The sequence below is a fragment of the Artibeus jamaicensis genome, unplaced genomic scaffold (assembly GCF_021234435.1).
Source record: "Artibeus jamaicensis isolate MK-2021 breed Jamaican fruit bat unplaced genomic scaffold, CSHL_Jam_final contig_797, whole genome shotgun sequence".
Taxonomy (NCBI): domain Eukaryota; kingdom Metazoa; phylum Chordata; class Mammalia; order Chiroptera; family Phyllostomidae; genus Artibeus; species Artibeus jamaicensis.
Genome location: NW_026521977.1, coordinates 13,838,055 through 13,859,470, shown reverse-complemented (window position 1 = coordinate 13,859,470; position 21,416 = coordinate 13,838,055). Strand labels below are relative to the sequence as shown.

The 21,416-nt window shown below is 36.2% G+C and overlaps 1 protein-coding gene across 3 annotated transcripts in view; it reads right to left on the bottom strand.

Annotated features, from left to right (window-relative positions):
- Positions 1 to 628: 628 nt before the first annotated feature.
- Positions 629 to 21,416, bottom strand: part of ANO3 (anoctamin 3) — a 287,665-nt gene continuing 266,877 nt past the window's right edge. For all 3 annotated transcript variants that reach the window (XM_037132986.2, XM_053673141.1, XM_053673142.1), the window contains exons 21-27: positions 18,926 to 19,023; positions 16,161 to 16,294; positions 15,231 to 15,383; positions 11,299 to 11,446; positions 7,507 to 7,587; positions 7,213 to 7,318; positions 629 to 5,537 (exon numbers count right to left, since the gene is read on the bottom strand). In XM_037132986.2, coding sequence (XP_036988881.2) covers positions 5,355 to 5,537; positions 7,213 to 7,318; positions 7,507 to 7,587; positions 11,299 to 11,446; positions 15,231 to 15,383; positions 16,161 to 16,294; positions 18,926 to 19,023 — 903 coding nt within the window. In that variant the 3' untranslated portion in view covers positions 629 to 5,354. The remainder of the gene's footprint in view (positions 5,538 to 7,212; positions 7,319 to 7,506; positions 7,588 to 11,298; positions 11,447 to 15,230; positions 15,384 to 16,160; positions 16,295 to 18,925; positions 19,024 to 21,416) is intronic.

Here is a 21,416-nt window from a genome sequence, read left to right as displayed (position 1 = left end):
GTATATTGATTTAATGTCCTAATGTAAGTAATTGCCATGTAAGAAAATACATGAGCCAGTCCTAAACTGCTTTTTACAACGGTGAAATACAGTCAGGCAGAATGCGTGGAGAACTGAGCTCAGGTGATGGTACTGGCTGATGTGGAACCACATTGCTAAGGTTTACAGGTACCTTTATTTTCTACCATTTTCAAGAATGCTGATCTGAAGACACCAGCTTAAAACTGATTCAGTTTATTTCAAGAGCAAATCTCCCTTAAGTTGGCTTGCAAATTTCTTATGAGAGTTTGATAGGAATGTTTACCGATGAACAATGATAGATATCTGTATCTATATATCTATATGTATATTTATATAGATACATAAATATAGATATTTATATAGGGGGTACCTCTCATGCATCCCCCACTGGGGACCTGGCCCACAACCTAGTCATGTGCCCTGACTGGGAATCGAACTGGCTACCCTTCGATTCACAGGCTGGCACCAGCCAGGGCTATTGTTTATGTTTTTAAGAGCATTTTCATCTTTGACATTAAAAATTGGCACATTTATTTTTTAGTTGGAGATTTTACTAAACTCTAAGCTACTATGTTTAGCTTCATAAACCTTATAATAGATAATGAATAAAAAACTTTATTTCCTTTGAATGTTAAAAGATGAACTAAATTGCAGTTGTTTTTCAGTCATAAAGGAGACATGGTATGTGTGCAGCAGATACTGAAATAGAATCTGCAAATCAGATACATTATTTTTTCAGTAGAAAAGTCTCTATGTCCCCTCCACCATCCCCAAAACTTTGCTTGTACACTGATCTTTGCCACCAGATTTTTTGGACCATCTAATCCGTCTCCTTCCAGAAAAAAAATCATGAACAAGTACGCTGTGTCAAAGTTAGTGGGAAGACTCTCCTCATCCTACTTGTTAGAAAAGATACAAAATTTGCCCTAAAGTGCTCACCTGGCAGTGAGTGGCATGCTCACTGACTAATTATAAAGGTTTTGAGGCAGCTGGAGTACCACACATTGGTCATCACCATGACAACTACTTTTGTGGCATTATCTAAATGGGTCTCACTAAGTTTTATTTTCCAACTAGTAATTTAGGAAAGCTTTGTTTAAAAAAGCGGGGGGCAGAGACACTACTTTTCTTGCAGAAAGAATGACCATTGTGATGGAAACACATATCCTGAAGAAGTCGATATAGGTGTTTGCTAAAAATGTCCCACCGTTCCTTCCTAGGGAAAGATGTAGAGCGGTATTCACAGAGCTCACTATCTAGGGTCCTCAAGACTCCCACTTTGGACCAGCTGTACATGCAACAGGAGGCTTTCTGGAGGGAGAATTGTGCTGGGGTACACACAGGGGTGCAGTCACAAAGCAGCAAGGTTTGACGGATAAGCTGCTTTTTCCAGAGAGTAGATTTTGATGGTATGAGAGATTGGATCTGGTCCCAAATATTGTGCACATCTAGAAAGAAAATGTGTATGTTCTCTAGAAAGAAAATCATCAAATGTAGTCATGGAGGTGGTTTTTTAGATGAACCCAGATGGCAAATTTGATCTATAATAACTCATCACCAGTGCAAATACATAAACCCTAGCTAGCACAATCTTTTCTTGGGACTGAATATTGTTGGCGTATTTCATTTTGAATAGAAATGCTCACCCTTCCATCAGAAGCTGGGTTTTCAGGCCATCCCAAAGGTTATTTTCTGAGTCACTGAGAATACCAAAAATAAGGTAAGATGTTAACTAGTTTCCTGGATGTAACCTCAGCTATTTCCAAAGCCTTTATAACACTGTCATCGGGAGAAAATGGAGTAGAGATACCTGATGATCAGAGTAGGCTTGACTTGGGCATAGCTCAGAGAGTAAGTGCTCACTGGTTTCACAGACCAAAAGATGTGCCTAGCGATGTGTGTGAGCACATACACACGTACACACACACTCAACATCCTGGGCCTATGTCTACCTGCCACAAATCGATATATTAATCAATTCAGCCATATCCATTAAATAACTCATCAGGCAACTTGGATTTTCAATTTTAACCATCAAGTTGATTAAACAAATGGCCAACTTGGTAGCCTGTTGTTGACAGTTGGCTCTGGTGCCCTTACATGTCCTCCTTCCTCCGCATGAACTATATCTGTGCTAAAATTCCTGTACTAAAGAGATTTGGATGGTAATTAGTAGAGCCAGCCCAAGTGTGAAAAAGAAGCATTATTACCCTCATCAGAACTAAGCAAGCTTCCTCTCTCATCTGTTTCTAGTGCAAAGCATTATTAGGATCAATATGATACTCCACTGCACTTGCATTTGCAAATGCCTTGATGGCGATAATGAACTTATCAGAAGACAAATAGTCAAAACCTTTAAAGCATGTGATCAAGGACTTGTAAGAGCCAGGAACTGTTACCATGTGGAGCTTGAGGACGAGGAATGCCCTCTCACCATACACATTCAACAAATCCCAATGTAATATTTAAAAATCAGGCAGGAGTAAATTGAACATGCAAATTATAGGAAAATAGATCACATGATAATTTATTGAGTGAAAAAGTTCCTTTTCATTCCAATTCTACCACAGATTGTGCTAAGAGTTGTTCTGGAAGAATGTGCAGCATTGGAAGTTGTACCTCATGCAGTCACTTGGCAGTATTTTATCTAAAAGTGCATGCGCAGACTCAGACGATTACAAACTATTTCTGTTACAGTCTCAGGCAATTTTCCACACACTATATACTGTGAAATCACTTCATCTTTGAACGACTTGTCAAGGTTGACTACATGCACGCATATATTAATGTGCTTGAGAAGACAACAATTTAGAATATGAAAATAGATAAGCAACATTCATGTAATACAGAATTCCTGAGAAGAGTGTGTGCTATATAAATCTTTGAGAAAGAATTTGTGTTCATTTGAAAACCATGATATAAAGCATTTCCACTAAAGCAGAGTGATCTAAACCTAACATACTGCGAAGGGCTGTCAATATTTTCTTGTTAACCATGATGAAGGCATAGCTAAATTCTACTGCCTTGTTTCCCAAGATGAAAATTTCAGATGCTTTTTCATTGTTTCTCCCATTTTCCATCATTTTCAAAAATATCAGAGAAGGCATTTTTCTAAATCGATGTATTAATACTTTGTTACTTAAAATAGTTTTTTTTTTAAATTTTCACATTTTTTGCTCTAGGCAATCCATATAATTTTAAACCTCGATGGTGGTTGTATAAAAAATAATTCAGAAAGAGAAGAATTCTCAAGGGCGTACTGTCATGATTCTTTGCTCCTGTGTCCCCTACTTGGAGAAGATATAATTGACGGGTTATACACCTGACATTTACATCCTCAACAGGCAGGGAGAGTATGTATTCTCAGGTGTGTATACACAAATGAAGAGGGCATGCGAATGCTAGGAAAATGGAGGGGTTTGCAACTTCATTATAGAGTTAGTAAAGTAGGTTGCTCTGATACCCAGGCAGCAGAAACAGAACTTCTGTGGAATTTGATGGAAGAGTCCCATGTGGCAAGGTCATGTGATGGATGTTTAGAAGATGAAGTCCTTCTTCTTGCTCAGAATCAGAAGATAAGAAGTGAATATTTGTGCCAAAACCAAACAGCCAACCAATGACTATAACTTTTCCATAGAAGGAAAAGTTTAAAAAAAAGTTAGTGTTAGACTAATACAAATAATTTTCTAGTAAGAGAAACTGGATAATATTCTCACTAGAGAAAAGCTAGCAGATACACAAAGTAGCTTTATTACCATTGGGTTTAATTCGCTCTTTATGAATTTTAGAAATAGCTGCCTTGTTTAATTGGACAAATAATAATCGCAATAATTGCATCTATGTGTAAATGGGTAAGTTATTTCTCACCTCATTCTCAGGGGAAAACAGATTAGCATTGACTGTTTTACTAGGACAAGGTTCTTGATTTCTATCATACATTTCCTTAGTTCAACTCTTCTCTTTCTTCTTTTGCTGCCCCCATAGCTTATGCCTTCACCAGATATTCTGTAGTTCAATGTCCCATCCTTCCCACTTTGCCCATCTGTGAATAGTCACACTCAAAGGTACAGAGTTGACACCAAAATAGCAACGCCACAAAAAAGCAAATCTTTCACACTTAATTTGCCTGTGTTTCTAGAGAGTTTTCAAAAAATAACTCAAATCAAGCTGTCAAAGAAATAACAGAAAACTCCCCTCAGTAATGAAAGAAAAGTAAAATTCAAAAATATATGTGTCAATATTACAAGTCATAGAAATTTATATTCATGCATTGCTTTCATTCACTCATGAGCAGGAGTGCACATTGCTGGAAAAGCAAAAGAGTTGAAAAGCATCTGGCTTCTGTGTTCCTGAAAAAACAAGTCACAACAGTGTACGGCGGAAGTGGTCTCAGAGCTGCGTAAACTGTAACTTGCATTACAATCATCACGGTGCAAAGGTACAAGGAACACCAAAATATTTACAGCATTTCAAATCATTCTGCGTGAGCTGATGTAATAAATCAGCAAGGGGAAAATTAAATATATTATAAACAGACTTCCATGGCAAAACATGAATTAGTAGTTAGTAGTGTTCTACATGATATGAGTACAAACACCCATACTTCATAAGCAGGTGGCTCTATTGGCATTTAGTAAAAAACAAAAAAAATCCAGTGCAACTGGCTCTGTGACTGATACAACAGATTTGAATAGAATGCAATAGACTGTCATTCATTTCAGTGGATGGTATTCTTTTCAGAATCTCAGATTTTTGGTTTGACAACTAAAGCTGACGTGCAACTCTTCAACTGCATAGTCAGTGTAGAGCAGCATAAAGTCCCTGTGGCACAGGTCCATAATCTCAGCAAGAAACAAGGGGGATTCTTATGAACCAGTAAGCTGAAGGGACATGAATTTCTGGCAGCAAAGGCGATCCCTCATTTAAGTTATTTCTGATGAGTATTTTAACTCAACCTAAGGTTCCAAAGTCAGATTAGAATGTGAGTAAAAACCACATTATACTTGAAGCCATGCCTGGCTTATGTAATTTTGCATGGACCTCTGTCTCTAGAAACCTCACCATCACCCTTCTTACTATGCTACAGCTGATGGAAAGCGGAGGCCTTCAAACATACAGCTCTCTGTGGGTTATATCCTAGTTTCCTGCAATGTCAACCTAACTATTTTTTAATGCCATGAGTCATCTTTTATCTCCCTAGAAGCTTGGATATTCTATATCCAAGAAATGGCTGTGATGCATTTCCAAGTAGAGTATTGTACACAGGGTTTTCCAGGAATGACTTCCCCCTAGATCCCACCTGGACTTTGAAGTTGCTATCACCCCTCTATCTACTAAGGCCATTCGTGGTGAACAGGATGACCGCTTTTTCTCCGCTGTTGTTGCAAATGCTCTAGCTCAGCCTCGTACATCATTTCTTGGACTAAGTACTTCTCCCGTCGTATTCGGTCATACAGTTTTTTTGGTACATCCGGAATCAGGTATGCGATGAATGACTTGATCCCAAAAACAAGGTGCTGCAGATTTAAAAAGAAAAAGCATGCTTTTCAAAGATTCAGAAATGCCAATTACAGAACAGAACAACCATGAACAACGTGGCATTTGCCTTACAATCAATCATCACAACTCAGTGTATATGATCTAGAATATTAATATTTTCAGAGATTATGTTAGGAATACTACTGTTGCCCCATATCACACAGGTATTAGGAAGAAATGAAGAATTGTCATACACAGATGAGAAAGATCACATTCAGGGAAAACCCATGTATCTAGGGAAAAACCATGGGTGGATGGTGATACGCAGCCAACAAACTAGAGAGAATGTTGTCTGCCTGTGATGCTGGGAATAGACTCAACGTCCAGCACTTGAATCTTTCAAAACTTCTACTCTACTAAGTCCTTTATCACCACAACTATTTTAAAATTTTTATATTTGTTCCATAATTATTCTATGATAAAATATTTTAAACAATAGACTGACAAAAGTATTATATATAAAAATAGGGACAAAAATCAAAAGGCAACAGGCCTGTGGTTAAAAGTGCAGATGCTAAATGAGACTGCCTACGTCTGAACTTACTCTGACACTTAACACAGATGTGTAACCTTGTGTAAATCACCCACATTCTCTTGTATCACCTCTAAAATAATGATAATAACAGTAGTATCTCTTAAAGGTTGGTATGAGGATTAAATGAGTATAAGCATTACTTAAATATTACTTCCCATTATTATAAATGCATCCTTTGTCTTTTCCCATAAAGAAGTGTAGATCTTTCAGTTACTCATAAAGAAAAAAATCTGATACTGATAGAGTTACTATGATCTATGGAAAAGAACCCATTCGCCTAAAGGACTTTGTGACAATAGTCTCTATGTGGGAAGAAAGAATTCAAGGCACTTTTAAATGAGCTTGCTATGTGTGTCCCAGGAGACTGCACTGTATAGTGGGTCATAGTGAGAAGGTCAAGTTTCCCATAGAAAAGCAGGTTAGGAGTTTCTTTCCTCACTATCTCTTTCTGTAATTTCGGTCATACGAAACAGGTGCCTTCCAAGTTGGTCCTTAGACCTTAGTGGTACATAGAGAATAGATAATATATTGCAGTGCTAAGCTCGTCAGTATATCAAGTTTGTTGGTTTATGCTAAGCAAGGCAGTAATTCTGTAGCTTCTCCAAGATTTCTTCATTGGGCTACAATGTAATATTATTGCATGACCTGATCATCTAAATTTATGCAATTTTTATAACTGTTCTCAGGCATAATTGACTAAATTATGCAGTGTCCCTTATATTAATACAGAAGATCAACTGTAATTAGAGTTGATTATTCAGGAAATAAGTTTCTCCATCCCGATGAATAGATATGAATTATTTTATCAGATGATAAAAAAACAACCTTTTCTTTTAAAATTTGGTTATTAAGAGGCTCAAAACTAAGCTTTCAGTTCAGCCATAAGTAGGTTCTTATCCTACTTTTCCTGGTACAAATACCCACTGACCTACTTTCTTACATTTTTCAGCTATTGCTGTTTTTCACTCGTTAGAGTGATTTCATTGTATCTGAACCTTTGACTGGGACATAGTCAAGTTCTGTTTTGAAAGTCAGTGATGAGCTTACTTCAAAGAGGCAACTAATATATCTGCTGGAAAAGCATTTACCTATAGTTACTTTATCAGTCTGTGACTAACCTCAAACACGATAATGAAGGCCAGCCGAGCAGCGAGGATATGCCAGTATTGTAAGGTGAACTCATAGGGTTTGGAACTCCAAGGGGGACTTCTGTAGTCTCGGTATCTAAAACCCACAAAAAAAAACAAACAAAGTTTTGAAGAACAGGGATCAAAGTGTGGAGGCCCCAAATATGCTTGATTTGCCATAACTCCAAAATGACAGTTTAAATGGGCTTGTTATTATTATGGAGAGGGAGAAGATGGAATGATGAAGGCAAGAAGAAAAGATAGCTATGATTTGTAAGTCAGTACCTGCAATACCCCGATTTTCCCATACCAAGCTCACTTAGGTCAAAGAAGGAGAGGCTATTGTTGACATATCCTTTTAAACAACTGGAAGAAAAGAAAAGTGTCATGTAATTCAGAGATTCATAAATTTCAAGTCCAACTTCTTTATTACAGATGGCAAGATTTGGTAAGTATCACCATTCCTTTCATTCTAATTATAAACTCCTAGCATCCCAGCACTCTGATTCTATTCCCTAACTCCCATTACACCTGTATTTAATGAGTCAGACTCTTGTCTGCCATTTTTCCCCAATAGTTTCCATCTCAAACATTCATTTGGTTTATGTTTTTAAGTGTTTATTATGCACTAGGTATTGGTAATTACTTCCTATGGATTAAACCTCTATAAATGTTTTATATACATGCATAGTATTATTTGCTTAATTATAATTAAGCAACCAGTCAATGAACACATTTATTTGTGATATATCTATTAATTACTCAATATATATTTATTGAAAACCTCCCTTTGTTGGAAAAAATTTAGAATCTTGGTATTTAACAGTGAACAACACATGCAAAAATCCCTACCTTGGTGGTTATATATTAAGTTGTGATCAGGTTTTTTACAATAACTGTTTTAATCTCCACCATGTAAATTAAAGAACTAAATTTTACAGAGACTAAGTAACTCTCTCTAGGCCTATAATTCTTAAAATTTTTTATTTTAGGCACCCCTTATATTTTTAAACATAAAGTCTCAAAGACCTTTTTTTAGGGGTATGTCTACTGATATTTAACACATTATAAATTAAAACAGAAATTTATCAAACATTTCTCTAATAATTAATTTTAAAGTAACTACCAAATCTATTACAAATTAATTGAAATGACACATTTAAAAATAGCTATATTTTCCCAAAGAAAAAGTGTAAAGTGACATTGTTTTACATGTTTGCAAATTCCTTTGACGCTCATCTTAATATTTAGAAGACAACTAGATTCCCATATCTCATTAAATTTTCATTAAATCTGTTGCAATATGTTATTTGGCTTACAGAGTTAAGTACAGAATCTGTCCTCAAAAATATAAATGGTTGGAAAAAGGAGGATTATTTTAATAATATTTCAGATAGTTGTTGACATTTTTCTTTGCTATTCCACCAAAGTTCTTCATCTGATCATTTCTTACAGTTTAGTTGCAAGTGGAATCTAAACATATCAGTAAAGTTTTCTTATGTAATTATGTAAAAATCCATAGTTCTACCTTGAACTTTTGATTTATTTTTTCATCCGTAAATGATTTTGTAACATCAAATATGGGTTATTTGAAAAATACAGGTTCTCTCAATTATACAGATCTTCCAAATGTTGATATATCTTCACTACAAGCTATGAAACATCACTAACATTAATATTTCCATTGATTGTTACTAGAAAAAAATCTGTAAGTTCTGGAAAGCTTTGAAGCTCACAGTGGTACCTAAAAATTTTTTTAAAATTCTAATTCTCACTTCAAATCTTAAACTTTATTCATAGTAACAAATACTGCCCATTATTTCCGTAAAATGATAAGATAGTTATGTGCATTTTAGAAAAGTGTGTCTGCTAAATACCCAAGTCTGAATAACCATAGGCTGGCCACCCTAATTCCATGAGAAAACAGTTTGGTGGGTTTGCAGCTCCAAAAAGCACACGGTGCTTTTCTTTGAGACAAACATCACACTTCAACACATTACAGAAATGCTTTATGCACACTATGCATTTTGTCACACAGAGTATCGAAAAGGCATGTATTCAAGAGTAGAGACTTGGTGAAATTAATAAGTATTACTGTTTCATCAAGGACATTCTGAAATGTCTTACTAGCACTTTTAAAATGGCAATTGTACAGTGATGAGGAATACTATCAGTCCCAGTTCTCTTTGGTATCATGGCCTTGGATTAAGCAAAGTCACCAGAAAAATTTACCCCCACAGCTTTTTCACCATCAGTGCAAATGATAGTGTGGTGAACAAAGAAGCTGTATGTTTGTATTCTTATTAAAGTGGTATTGGCCTCATGGACCCTGAAAGACACCTGCAGAACAAACACTGAGAACCACTGCCCCAGGGTAAACAGTTGATAGTACCTGGGTTCAAGTGCACATCTATCTCATTTTAAACCCTTAATCCTTCATTACACGGCCACACTGGCTTCACTCCCTTCCCTGTCCCAGACCTCATAGTTCATAATTTCCACTGTTCTCTGGCCAGCACCCTCCTTTTCATTGCTCTTTTACCCTTTTGTCACCTGCCCTTGAAAATTTGCCATCTGAATGCCTCTACTCCAATTTAGCTGCTAAGCATTCCTTGGAAAAAAAAGAAATTGGAAGTTGATCCCATGTATGTGTGCTTTCAACTTCACATAAGCCCTTCGCACCTCTTGAAATTATTCTACATCCCTAGTCATTCAATTTGGAGAAAGGGTCAGGTGCCATCTCCACCTGAAAGGTAGGTCCTGAAAGTACCCAACCGATTTAATTTTCTTCTGCCTCTAGGTGGCAGTAAAGACACCAGCTTCTAAGGAAGTGGGCTGTAAACATGTCTACATGTTTTAAATCCTTGAAATCTGTTTCTAGATCATTATGAATTAAGAAAAAAGGATTTTTTGATTTTTTACTATTAATAATAAGAGCACTTTATATAGTGTTTCACAGTACATAAAATGTTACTTCAGACATCATTTCTTAATCATGGGTCCAGATTGATGATGTTTCTTTGAGTAAACGGTAGTTAGAATTTAAATCTAGAGTGTTTGACTTCAAGTTAAAAATCCCTTGAAAAGACTCTATAATTTTTTTAAAATTTCATGCCTTTATTACCTCTCTCTGAAAAACTGAAACATTTATGTTCAGAAAGGCATCTCAGTGTTCTAAGAAAACATCAGTTCACCAGCAGACCTAAGGACTGGTTTCATCCTAAACCAGGGCTCGGCCTGTTGGGGCACATGTCCTGCCTGTAGATAAGACACATGCCCAAAACTACTCCTGAAGGAAGAAGGAGAAACAGTTTCTCTTATCACTGCTTTATCTTCTAGTACGATGTCTACATCAAAGGCTAATCTCTAACCGAAACTCCAATTTCTCTCTGTTCCTCAACTCCAGTCTCTCTTGCATTCTTCCCTAATACCAGCATTCGAAAAGAAAAAATCTGAAATATCTCATAGTCCCTGAAGCTATGGTTCTAAGCTGGGTGATTTTGTCCCTCAGGGGACATCTGGCAATGTCTGGAAACATTTTTGGGGAGTAGAGAGGTTGTTATTGGAATGTACTGGGCTAGGGCCAAAGTTGCTGCTAAACATCCTATAATGCACAGACCAGCTCGCTGTAAATTCCTTTAGAAAAATCTCTCGTCATAGAGCTGACAAGTCCTTCCTATTCTGTATGTCCCCACCAACTAGCTTTATTTGCTTCAGGAATTTCATTACCCAGTGTGGGCCCCAATTTCCCCACCTGCATAGTCAAAAGATTGCACTGGATGATTTCTGAGGTCTTTTCCAGTTCTAAATGTGACTTCTAAATACGTTATAACATTTTAAAAAATATTTTGATGTCACCGATACATTTATAAGTGAAAACATGGAGAGACTCTTAAGCTGTTTACTGTAAAGCACCATTTTCCTTTTTATCCTGTTTGATTTCTTCAATACACACATTATAAATGCAATGGTCGGAAACAAAGCCTTTAATTGTCACAGAACAAAACTTCCCAATAGATTCTCGTTTCAACAACAAACATAAAACATGTCAGAAAAATGTGTGCATTTCAACCTTACTTTTCACCATAGTCGAAATGTCTTGCACAAGGGCCATATTTGTATTCATAGACAAAACGGGGGATGTAATCAGATGTAATAGCAATGACAAATGCGTTGGTGATCACAGCCAATATGCCGATTCCTTCAAGAATTCCATACCATATACCTAGTGGAATAAAGATGAAAGATAGTGAATAAAATAGAAAAATAAAACTCTCTCCTCAATCTTATTTTGAAAAGAATGTTATAGTTACATTGGAATCACAGTTCTATTATTTAATTTCTTGGTACAGTATCTCACTACAGACAAAACAGATATTGAATGCTTTTTCACAGGGGAAAGGTAGACCTCTGTCTTGAAAGTTTTGAAAATTAAAATACCACTAGGAATTGGTTTATGTCTGTAATAATGAGACTTGGAACAGCTGCTTCAAAGCCTAATTGCAACTTGCTAAAGTAATAAAAATAACAAGCAAAAATGATCTAGTTAGTTCTACATCATTGGGTAAAGTCTGACATATATGTACTCACTATGCCAAGTACTTTTTAAGGCAAAAATACAAGAAAGTAAACCTAGCTTGATATTAAGACCTGCAAATTACTAGTTGACATTTCTGCTTCTTAAGAGGGCAACCTGGCATCAAAGAGACACACACAAATAAAGCTTTAGAAATTGCATATAGTATCAGTATGCCATTGACTGTGGTCAAAACTATGTCTTAAATAGGACTAAACTTAGCTTTAAAAATATGGATATAAAAATAAGAAAGCTCTAGAAAAAATACTCGAAGTGCTAAGGATGACTGTATAGATTGGCAACTTTCCCCTGCAACTCCCCCCACCTTCTTTAGTTTCAAAATCTTTATGATTATCTACATTGCGCTGTAAAAGAAAACATTTCCTTGGTTGGAAAGGTTGTATGACCAAGAAATCAGAATGCATAAAAAATACAATATTTGAATATATCAAATTTAACATTCATTTTCACAAAAATCACACTATTTAGTCAAAAGAAAACAATAGCCAAGGAGAAAATATTTGCTTCATATAAAACAGAAAAAGGGTTATTATTTGTTATTAGTATGCAAAAAATATCCTAAAATTTTAATAGAGCAAACCACCCAAGAAAAAAATGAGCAAATAATCCAAATAAGCACTTTGGTATAAAATCTGAATAAGTAATATATATATTAAAAAGTTTTCAATCACTAATATTCAGAGAAATGTGCTTCAAAAATAAGATTTTAAAGAATTTATGGAATTGTTGAAGATTTGAAATTCTTATATCATCCATTGTAATTTAGGAATTGAAGAAAAGGAACTGTTTTAGGTAGCTGTTTAAAATATGACTTGTTACAAAGTTTGTGATAGTTAATCTGATATTGGGATCATACTACAATCTGTATATATGAATATGTGATGTGTAATACATATAATATTAATGTCTATATCTATATTTACATGTATTTATCTATAGCCATATGTATGTATATTTATTCCTGTTTATGATTGGGAAATTAAGTAAATTTCTGTAAAATTTATGGTATTCATATTATGAATATTATTACTCTATTTAAATGAATCACACCACTATGTTTTGAGCTGGAGGATGTTCATGAAGAAAAAAAAGCAGAGCCCAATATATGCTCATAAATATTTTTATGTATTTGTATGAGCAAGAAAAACATTGACAAAGAATATATGTCTGATTGATTTCACTGAATCCCTTAAGTAGAAGGGAAAGATAAAAGGGGGGAAGATTATTAATTACTTTTATACCTTTGTGTCATCTGGTTTGAGCAGGACATTCTAGCAAAACTTAAAAAAAATAGTAATCTATGCATTGGAAAGTGGAGTAAACACTAAAGCTAAAATTGGAATTGTGTTTTTCTCCTCTGAGTTATTTTTTAGATTTTCTTTAGTGTTCTTACATTATTTTAATAATAGAATTATAAACATATCCAAATTAAATAACAGCAAATTAACATAATGAATATTAGTTTTTTCAATAAATGGGAAGTCAAGTTGAATGGGATTAAATCTCTAGAGACCAATATATTGTAAACAGACTTTTATGGTTGTTGAATACACATAAGACTAATATCAACTGGAAAAGTAACCTTGCAATAGTAGCCAAACAAGAATGCAAGAATTTGCTTTTCCATATGTTTTGAATTTCTTACAAAACTTCAGTTTATTAAAACATTATGCCAAGAGTAAGTAGTTAGATCAATGTACAAATGGTGGTTCTAGTAATATACATAAGTTTATGTAGAATTTGGTGTAAGAAAATAGAGATAATTCAAACCAGTTTAAAAGATATGGGTTAATGATTTTAGGAAAATTGGCTATCCATTAAAAAAGCTGGATCTCAGTTTTAATGCCTTTATTAATAGCAAATTTCAGACAGACCAACACTTTAAATAAAATCATAAAATTTCAACAAACAAAAGGCAAATAATGCATGTAGCTAAAATACAAAAAAAACCATGGGTGAAAAATCTTGAGTTCTAAAGGACCTTTTTAAAGAATGCCATAAATAACAACAACTATAAGGGAGATATATCAACTCGACTATGTATATACTTTAAAACCTTATGCATGATAATATATAAAAATTATAAATAAGTATTTGAAAATGTTCACATTCATATCAAAGGCTAGCATTTTTAATATGAGATAAAGATCAACAAGTTAGGTATAATGGCCAAAGATCATAAACACAATTAGTAAAGAGAGATACAAATGTATTAATCTCATAGTTTTAATAAATGCAAGTAAATCTAACATATCATTTTCTTCCTCTTATCATTGAGGATGGAATAACAAAAACCTGATTACAGCTGGGGTTGTTGAGAAAATGGAGAAATGAGCATTCATTCACTATGGTGGGGGAATACATTGGTGCAGTATCTCTAGAGAATGTGTTAACAAATTACCAAAAGTTTAACTGTTCATTCTCTTTGACACAGGACTTGCACTCTGGCAATTCACCTTGAGAAAATAAGACAAAGTATGCATGAAGATGTTCATCTCTGTGTTGTTTAAGATAGCAAGAGCTAAAGCAATCCGAACATCTCTAAACAGGTGGCTGATTTTTTAAACTGTCATACAACATATAATAGAACTCTGTTTACCTAATGGAATACTATTTATATTCCACTGGATATAAAAAAGAAGAAAACTGTACTCTTTGTGACAGTATGGATGGAGCTGAAGAACATTATACTAAGTGAAATAAGCCAGTCAGAGAAAGACAAGTACCATATGTTTTTACTCATATATAGAATCTAATGAGCCAACTGAACTAACAAGAAAAATGGGGACAGACTCATAGATGGAGAGAACAATAATGATTAGTGGTGGAGGGGGTGAGAGAGCAGAGGGATTGAGCAAGAAGGAAAAAGGACTCATGGACATGGACAACAGTGTGGTGATTGTTTGGGGAGGGGTAAAATGGGACTACTTGGTAGTGGAAAAAATACAATAAAAATTACATTAAAAATAGAAGAATGAGGCAGAGCTATATTTATTCACATAGAAAGATGTATGTGAGATCCCTTGTTACAAACAAGTTTATGAAATAGCATTTTTAGTATGCAACGACTCTCGACTCAGTTTTCCTGTTCTTTCTCTCTCTCTCTTTCTTTCTCTCTCTCTCTCCCTCCCTCCCTCCCTCCCTTCCTTCCTTCCTTTTTCTTTACTTTATCTCTCTTACCCTCTTCTTATCCCTTCCTTCCCTCCCTCCCTTCCTTCCTTCATTCCCTCCTTCTTTTTTATTTCTTTTCTTTCTCTCTCTTGCTCCTTCTTTCTCCATTTCAACTAAAAACTGCTCAGTTTTGTTATGTCTGGAAGGGAGCTCCAGCAATAGAAACCTGCATGGTATTATATAAGACCTGGCCACCTCTTGGCTTTAGCAATGTCAAAGGCACTTAATTTTTGAATCTTACCTATGTCAGTTGCTCGAGCTGGCAGAGGCCTCCGCCACTGAGTGACAAATTTGTAGGCATCCAGCCTGATTTCAATGATATTGTTTAACAAAGCCAAAAGAGGGGCCAGAGGAAAAGCCGCAACAAATATGGTGGTAAAACCAAACTGCAAAACTGTAAAGGGAGAACATTAGAAAATCAGTAATAGAAACAGTACCATTTATTGAATGCCTTTATTGTGCAATATTAAGTGATGTATGTAAATTGCTCTTAATCTTTTCAACACCCCTACAAGATAAATATGTTTATCCCACTTCAGAGTTGAGAAAACTATAGCTCATAGGTGTTCAGTAAACTTGCTAAAGAGCAGATAGCTAAAAAATGTTAAAATCTGCATTCAAACTCAGCTCAATAGACTGAAAGTCTATGTTCTTTCTGCCTCTGTACCATGCCACATATAGGAGGAGTAAGAACAAAAGAAGACAAAATCAAAGAGGGAGCCTTGAAAAATGCTTAGCTCTAGAAGGGAGCCCAGAGACATAATATTGTCCTCTCTAGTTTAAAAATAAGAAAACTGAAGTCCAGAGAAAGAGCAAATGTTACGATAACACACTGTGATTTTAACAATTGGAATGTAAATCTTTATTTTCCTAAAGTAAGTAAGTATGCTTCTTGAAGAAGCCAGAACTCAGACTAGGTCTGTACAACAATTTACTGTGAGGAAGAATTATTACTTTACTATGGCTGACAAATATTATGAGAACAAAATGTGGTAGACTTCTAAGGACAATGCTTTAATACCTTTAGTCTGTTGAGATAAAGGTGTCAATGCATTTTAGAATGCTTGGCTTAGAAAGGAGAGAAATGATTTTCTCTTCAAGCAAACACTACATAAAATAGAAAAATAGTAACAAAAAGGCCAAATACTTCTGCAGAAGGATCTCTCCTTACCCATTTCTAAATATTCATCCATCAGTCCATGAATATTCATGGGCTGGAGATTCCAATCATTTTCCCACTGAGGTATAGAAGCATCTTGTATTCCCCGCTTGATTTTATGTCGTGACCACCAGTTCTGGATCAACCTACGCCACAAAGCAGACAAAGGGCTTTTGAGCTCTTATTTAAGTACCTGGGGAACAATTCATAGTCTATGAACATCAACTACCCTGGGACTACACTAAGCATTCCTGAAAACTGAAGGTATTTATATGGCCTCATCTATCAAGTTTACCACGGGAGAAAAGAAGACCTCAGCCTGCCAGAACTTCCCCAGATCCTACAAACATCCACACATTTATCTAGGAATCAATCCCCCACACACTTAGACACTTCCTGATACTGATTAGACAGACATCTGTTACTACAGTTGCTTCCCACACCCCATCTATATAAATACTTGAACTCCTCTGTTGCCTGTTGTTGAGATTGCAGCTGCACCTTTCAATTTCCATAACCCAAAGTTTCTGGGCAATGCTTTCTGAACATGAATATAATCCAGTTCCACATTAAAACAGTGAGACCTAGGTAGGGTTTTAAGACACGTAGTTTCTAGTCCCCACCCTGCAATGCACTAAGCGTGTGAGTTTTAGGAAGTCATTTTACTTGATTTGAAGGGTTTGATCATCAGTGATTGCTTTCTATTATTACAGTGAGTGATAATCTACAGGCAATGGACTTGTTTTTGAGTTCATTTCTCAGACTTGGAAAGAAAGTAACAGCACTCTTTCCCTAGCCTGGAGGCAGTCTTGAAATTATATGACTCAGAAATATCCCAGTATATACATATCATGGAGTTGTGGGCAATAAATTATTTCAAGTTAGATGCAAAGTATTTCTAGAACGAGGGAAGTTTCACAGGATTCAGTGAACAGTACACCACTCTCAACTTCAATGAACTGTGGACCTAGAACTTTGGTGGGAGTTACAAGAACCAGAGGTAGACCAACATATCAGGCAGTATATCAACATGTGTCCCATGGAGGCTGCTTCTGGGGTCCCATGGAGATAAAAAAGGGGATGGAAGTTGTAACTGAGGCAGGTTTGCTTGCTTCTTTTCCATTTATTTCAGTTCTGCTTAAGATTTTACTTGGAAGGAAAAGAACTGTGGTTCCAAAGTTTGAAAATTGTTGCTTTAGTGATTGGCCTACCCTTGCTGGACTATTTTCAACAATGCTTTTGCCCAACTGTTGGACAAACATCCATAGGATGTCCTTTGCCATGGTCCCCTGGGTATTTGATATGCATAACCAGGTTGACCACTGGGTGAGGCCATGCTAAAAGTGTGCTGTCCAAAGTGCATGGTGTGTACATAAGTCCAGGAAAATTGTAAAAAAATAATTATTCCTAATATACAACTACTCCACTATCTTGATGGTGCTTATGAAATGCCCACAGCATGTCAGCTTCTGTGCTAGGCACTTAATAGCTAATTTTCTCAGGTATTTTAAGGTAATATTCCCCCAACCTTATGTTTCAAAGAGATGGGCCAAGGATAAGAAGGGGAATGAGGAATAGACTTGGCTCCCAAATCCTCCATCCCCTATTCCCTCTTCATTCTAAATGAATATTTAGACTCTAGCAAATCCGGTGTGAATATTGAAGATCTGTATAAAAATCTCTTCACAAAAGGGTGCTGTCATTTACTGAAGGTGAATGAGCATATGGTCATCTCAATTAATCTTTATTAACCCCTTACTTTACAAATAAAAGTAACAATGTCACAGTGAGGCCAAGTAAATTATAGGCATCTTGTAGCAAGGGGTAGAGAAAGAATTTGAACAAGGTCTCGGTGTTTTCATACTAAGACTGCTTGTAATTTAACATTATACTTAATGGCAGATTTCAGGATTAATGTTCCTTCTCCATCCACAAGGTCTCTGCTGAGAAATGTCCTGGTGCCATTTATGGGCCAGCAGGGAGAAAGAATCATGGTAAAATTTGATGACTAATCCTAAACTATTTAAATCACCTATTAATTTACCAGTTCTTCCCCATAGGCAGGAAATACCTCCAAACGGTGGTGTCTGTAACCTTGATTAGGCCCCAAAGCTTCCATACCAAAGTGTTTAAAATACATTGCATTTCACTATATTTTGAAGGATACCCTTTTATAGATGTAAAAGTGGGGATTCAGCATCCTTTCATGTCAGGATTTCATGGACAGTTAAAACTTATCTAAGGGACAAAAGAGTGGTATTGATTTGATGTTATCACAATCATCTTGTTCTTGTGTGTTGTGTGTGTGTGTAACATGGAGTACAAATCTCTTCCATCCATGACTTTATCTTTGTTTAATTCTTTTTTGCCAGGGGGAGTGGAAATGGAGTCTACAGTAAATAACAACACTTTTGCAACTTGAGTGTGAAAATAAGTCAGAAAGTTATTTTTATCCCCAAGAACATGTACTATCAATAATATTAAAAAAAAAAAACAAGTATCTTAATGTGTTGAACAGAGTACCGGTTACTCTACATCTATTTTTTCTTTCAGTCCTTACAACTGTTCTTGTGGTGGATATAGCTGCTAATCCCCTTACAAAAATATAAAAACTGAGTATACAAAAATTTTATTTCCATATACATGGTCACACATTTAGTGAGGAGCAGAGCGAGAACTGGACCCTCATCTGACTGCCAAGCCCAAATTCTTAAGAATATTCACACTCCTTCTATCTGCCTTCTGTGTAACTACATAAAAGGCAATAGAGTGCTCACGGGTATCCCAGCTCCATGAAGTTGTTCCATATTTGCTTCAAAAACATGATCACTCCCATCTGGAGGCAGAGGTCTATCAGGCAGCCACTCGGATGACACTGAAACAGAACCACAATGGCAATGACCTTTCTCTTCTCAGCTGGCCCGAACAAATCGTAAAGCAAATTCTAAAGCCAGGTCGCGTGACCACTATGCATACAGGAAATAAAAACAGGAAAGAAATGGCATGCATGAGGATACTAGATGGGGGAGTCTTCAGGATTCACATCGGAATTTTAATCAAAAGAGTAACAGCAGTATCAACAAATCTAACTTTTTTTACACTTTCCATGGCCTTTATTTTTCTTAAATTACAATTTATTATTTTGTAATTGTTGTTAATTTACAGTTGTCCTGCCTTTTTCCTATTGCTCCCCTGCCCCATCCCCCCAACTCCCACAGTCAATCCCCTCCATTGCTTGTGCCCATGAGTCCTATTCATGTTCCTGGACTTGCCGCTGCCCCTTCTTTCCCCCGTTACAAATATGACTTTTAATTAGCACTTAGTACTGCCAAACTCTGTGTTAGGAATGATCATCTTTAATGAATGTTCTGGAATACTACATATCTACTAACAGGAGACAGACAAGTGTTTAATTCTATGGCAAAATGTTTATAAAATACTTTTTTTAAAAATAAGCTTTTTATACCAGAAAATTTTAAATTTGTAGAAAATTTTCAGAGATAATACAGAGAGTTCCCACATACCCCTCTCACCCAATTCCCTCCATTGCCATTAACATTGTCAAGGTATATTTGTCAAAGCTAAGAAGCCAATATTAGTACATCGCTATTAACTAAACCCTAGACTTTATTTAGATTTCAGTTTTTCCATTTATACCTTCTTGACCCAGATACCCTAATGCATGTATTTCTCACGTCTCCTCAGTCTCCTCTGCTTTAGACAGTTTCTGAGTTTTTCACATCCTTGAAAGTTTTTTAATTGGGGTGACATTTAGTTCACAAAACCAAACAGGTTACAATTGTACAGCTCAATAAAACCTCATCTGCACCCCACATCCTGTACCCATCGCCCCAAGCAAAGTCTCTTTGCACCCCCACGCCCCCTTTGACCACTTCCGCTTGCCCTCATCCCCCTCTCCCTGTGGCTACCACCACACTATTGTCTCTGTCTGTAATATATTCTTTTACTTAATCCCTTCACCTTTTCCTTGATAGTTTTAAAGTGTGCTAGACAACTGTCCCAACCCCCAATCTGGGTTTTTCTAACGTTTTTACTTGTTTACACTGGGGTTATGTGTTTTGGGGATGGAGGCAGATCACAGAAGTAAAGTGGGGTTTTCATGACATCCCATCAGGGGCTACATAGTGTCCGCATGACATCACTAGTGATACTAACCATCACTTGGTGGATGTAGTGTTTTCTGGGTGTTTCTACTGTGAAGTTACTCATTGTTCCTTCTCCCTAGTCTTGTCTTGGGAAGTAAGTTACTAATCTAGCCCACTCTCAAGATAGGGGCAGATGTTAAAGCTCTACATCCTGATGAGGAAGTATCTACATTTACTATAAGGCATGTTTAAGTGATAAAAGCATGCCACAAAATAGTTTGTCAGCATAATCCAAATTTTGCCTTCTCTGTGATCCTTGCATTTTTCAATGTTAAATTGAAGTTAGCATTACACAGGATTGGGTGCATTCAGGGTGATATGGCCATGGCAAAACTGAAGCAGACTCACAGACGGAGGACAGACTGACAGCTGTCAAGCTGTCAGAGGGGAGGGGGTTCTGGGAGATTCTGGGTGAAAAAGGTGAAGGTGTTAAGCAAAAGACAAAACTCATACACACAGACAACGGAGGGAAAAGAGGGCGTGGGGAGGTAGAAGAGGGTGAGTGTGATGGAAGGAGACTTGGGGTGGTGGACACACAATACAACCTACAGGTGATGTGTTATAGAACTGCACACTTGAAACCTATATAATTTTATCAACCGATGTCACCCCAATAAATTCAATAAAAATTAAAAAATTTTCTGCCTCTTAAAAACAGCATTAGAAACCCACACGAACAAAAGTATGATTATAATGAAAATTGTAATCAATATATTTTGCTTGAAAACAACACACTATAAAAAAACTTTTGGGTAGAAAAATGTGGGTGTGTTTCTTTGGAAATGGGTTCACGTCCTACTCACAAAGATGATCAACTCTATGGCTTTGATCCGTAGTTTCTATTTGTATCAAATCGGCAGCAGTGGGACTTCAAAGAGAACAAATAATTAGGACATGAAAAGCCTGATTTTCCAGTTCCAGCCCGGTAATTTAAAACTAATCTGAGCCATAGAGAGAGATCGGCAGTGGTGATTTTTATCATGTGGAGAAGTCTCAGTTTTCCCATCTACACGTGCCCTTTCTCTCTAGGATTAATTTAGGACCCTCTGAACCCTGCCTCATATACACGATAAATAGGTCAACAGACTGTCTGAGGCAGAAT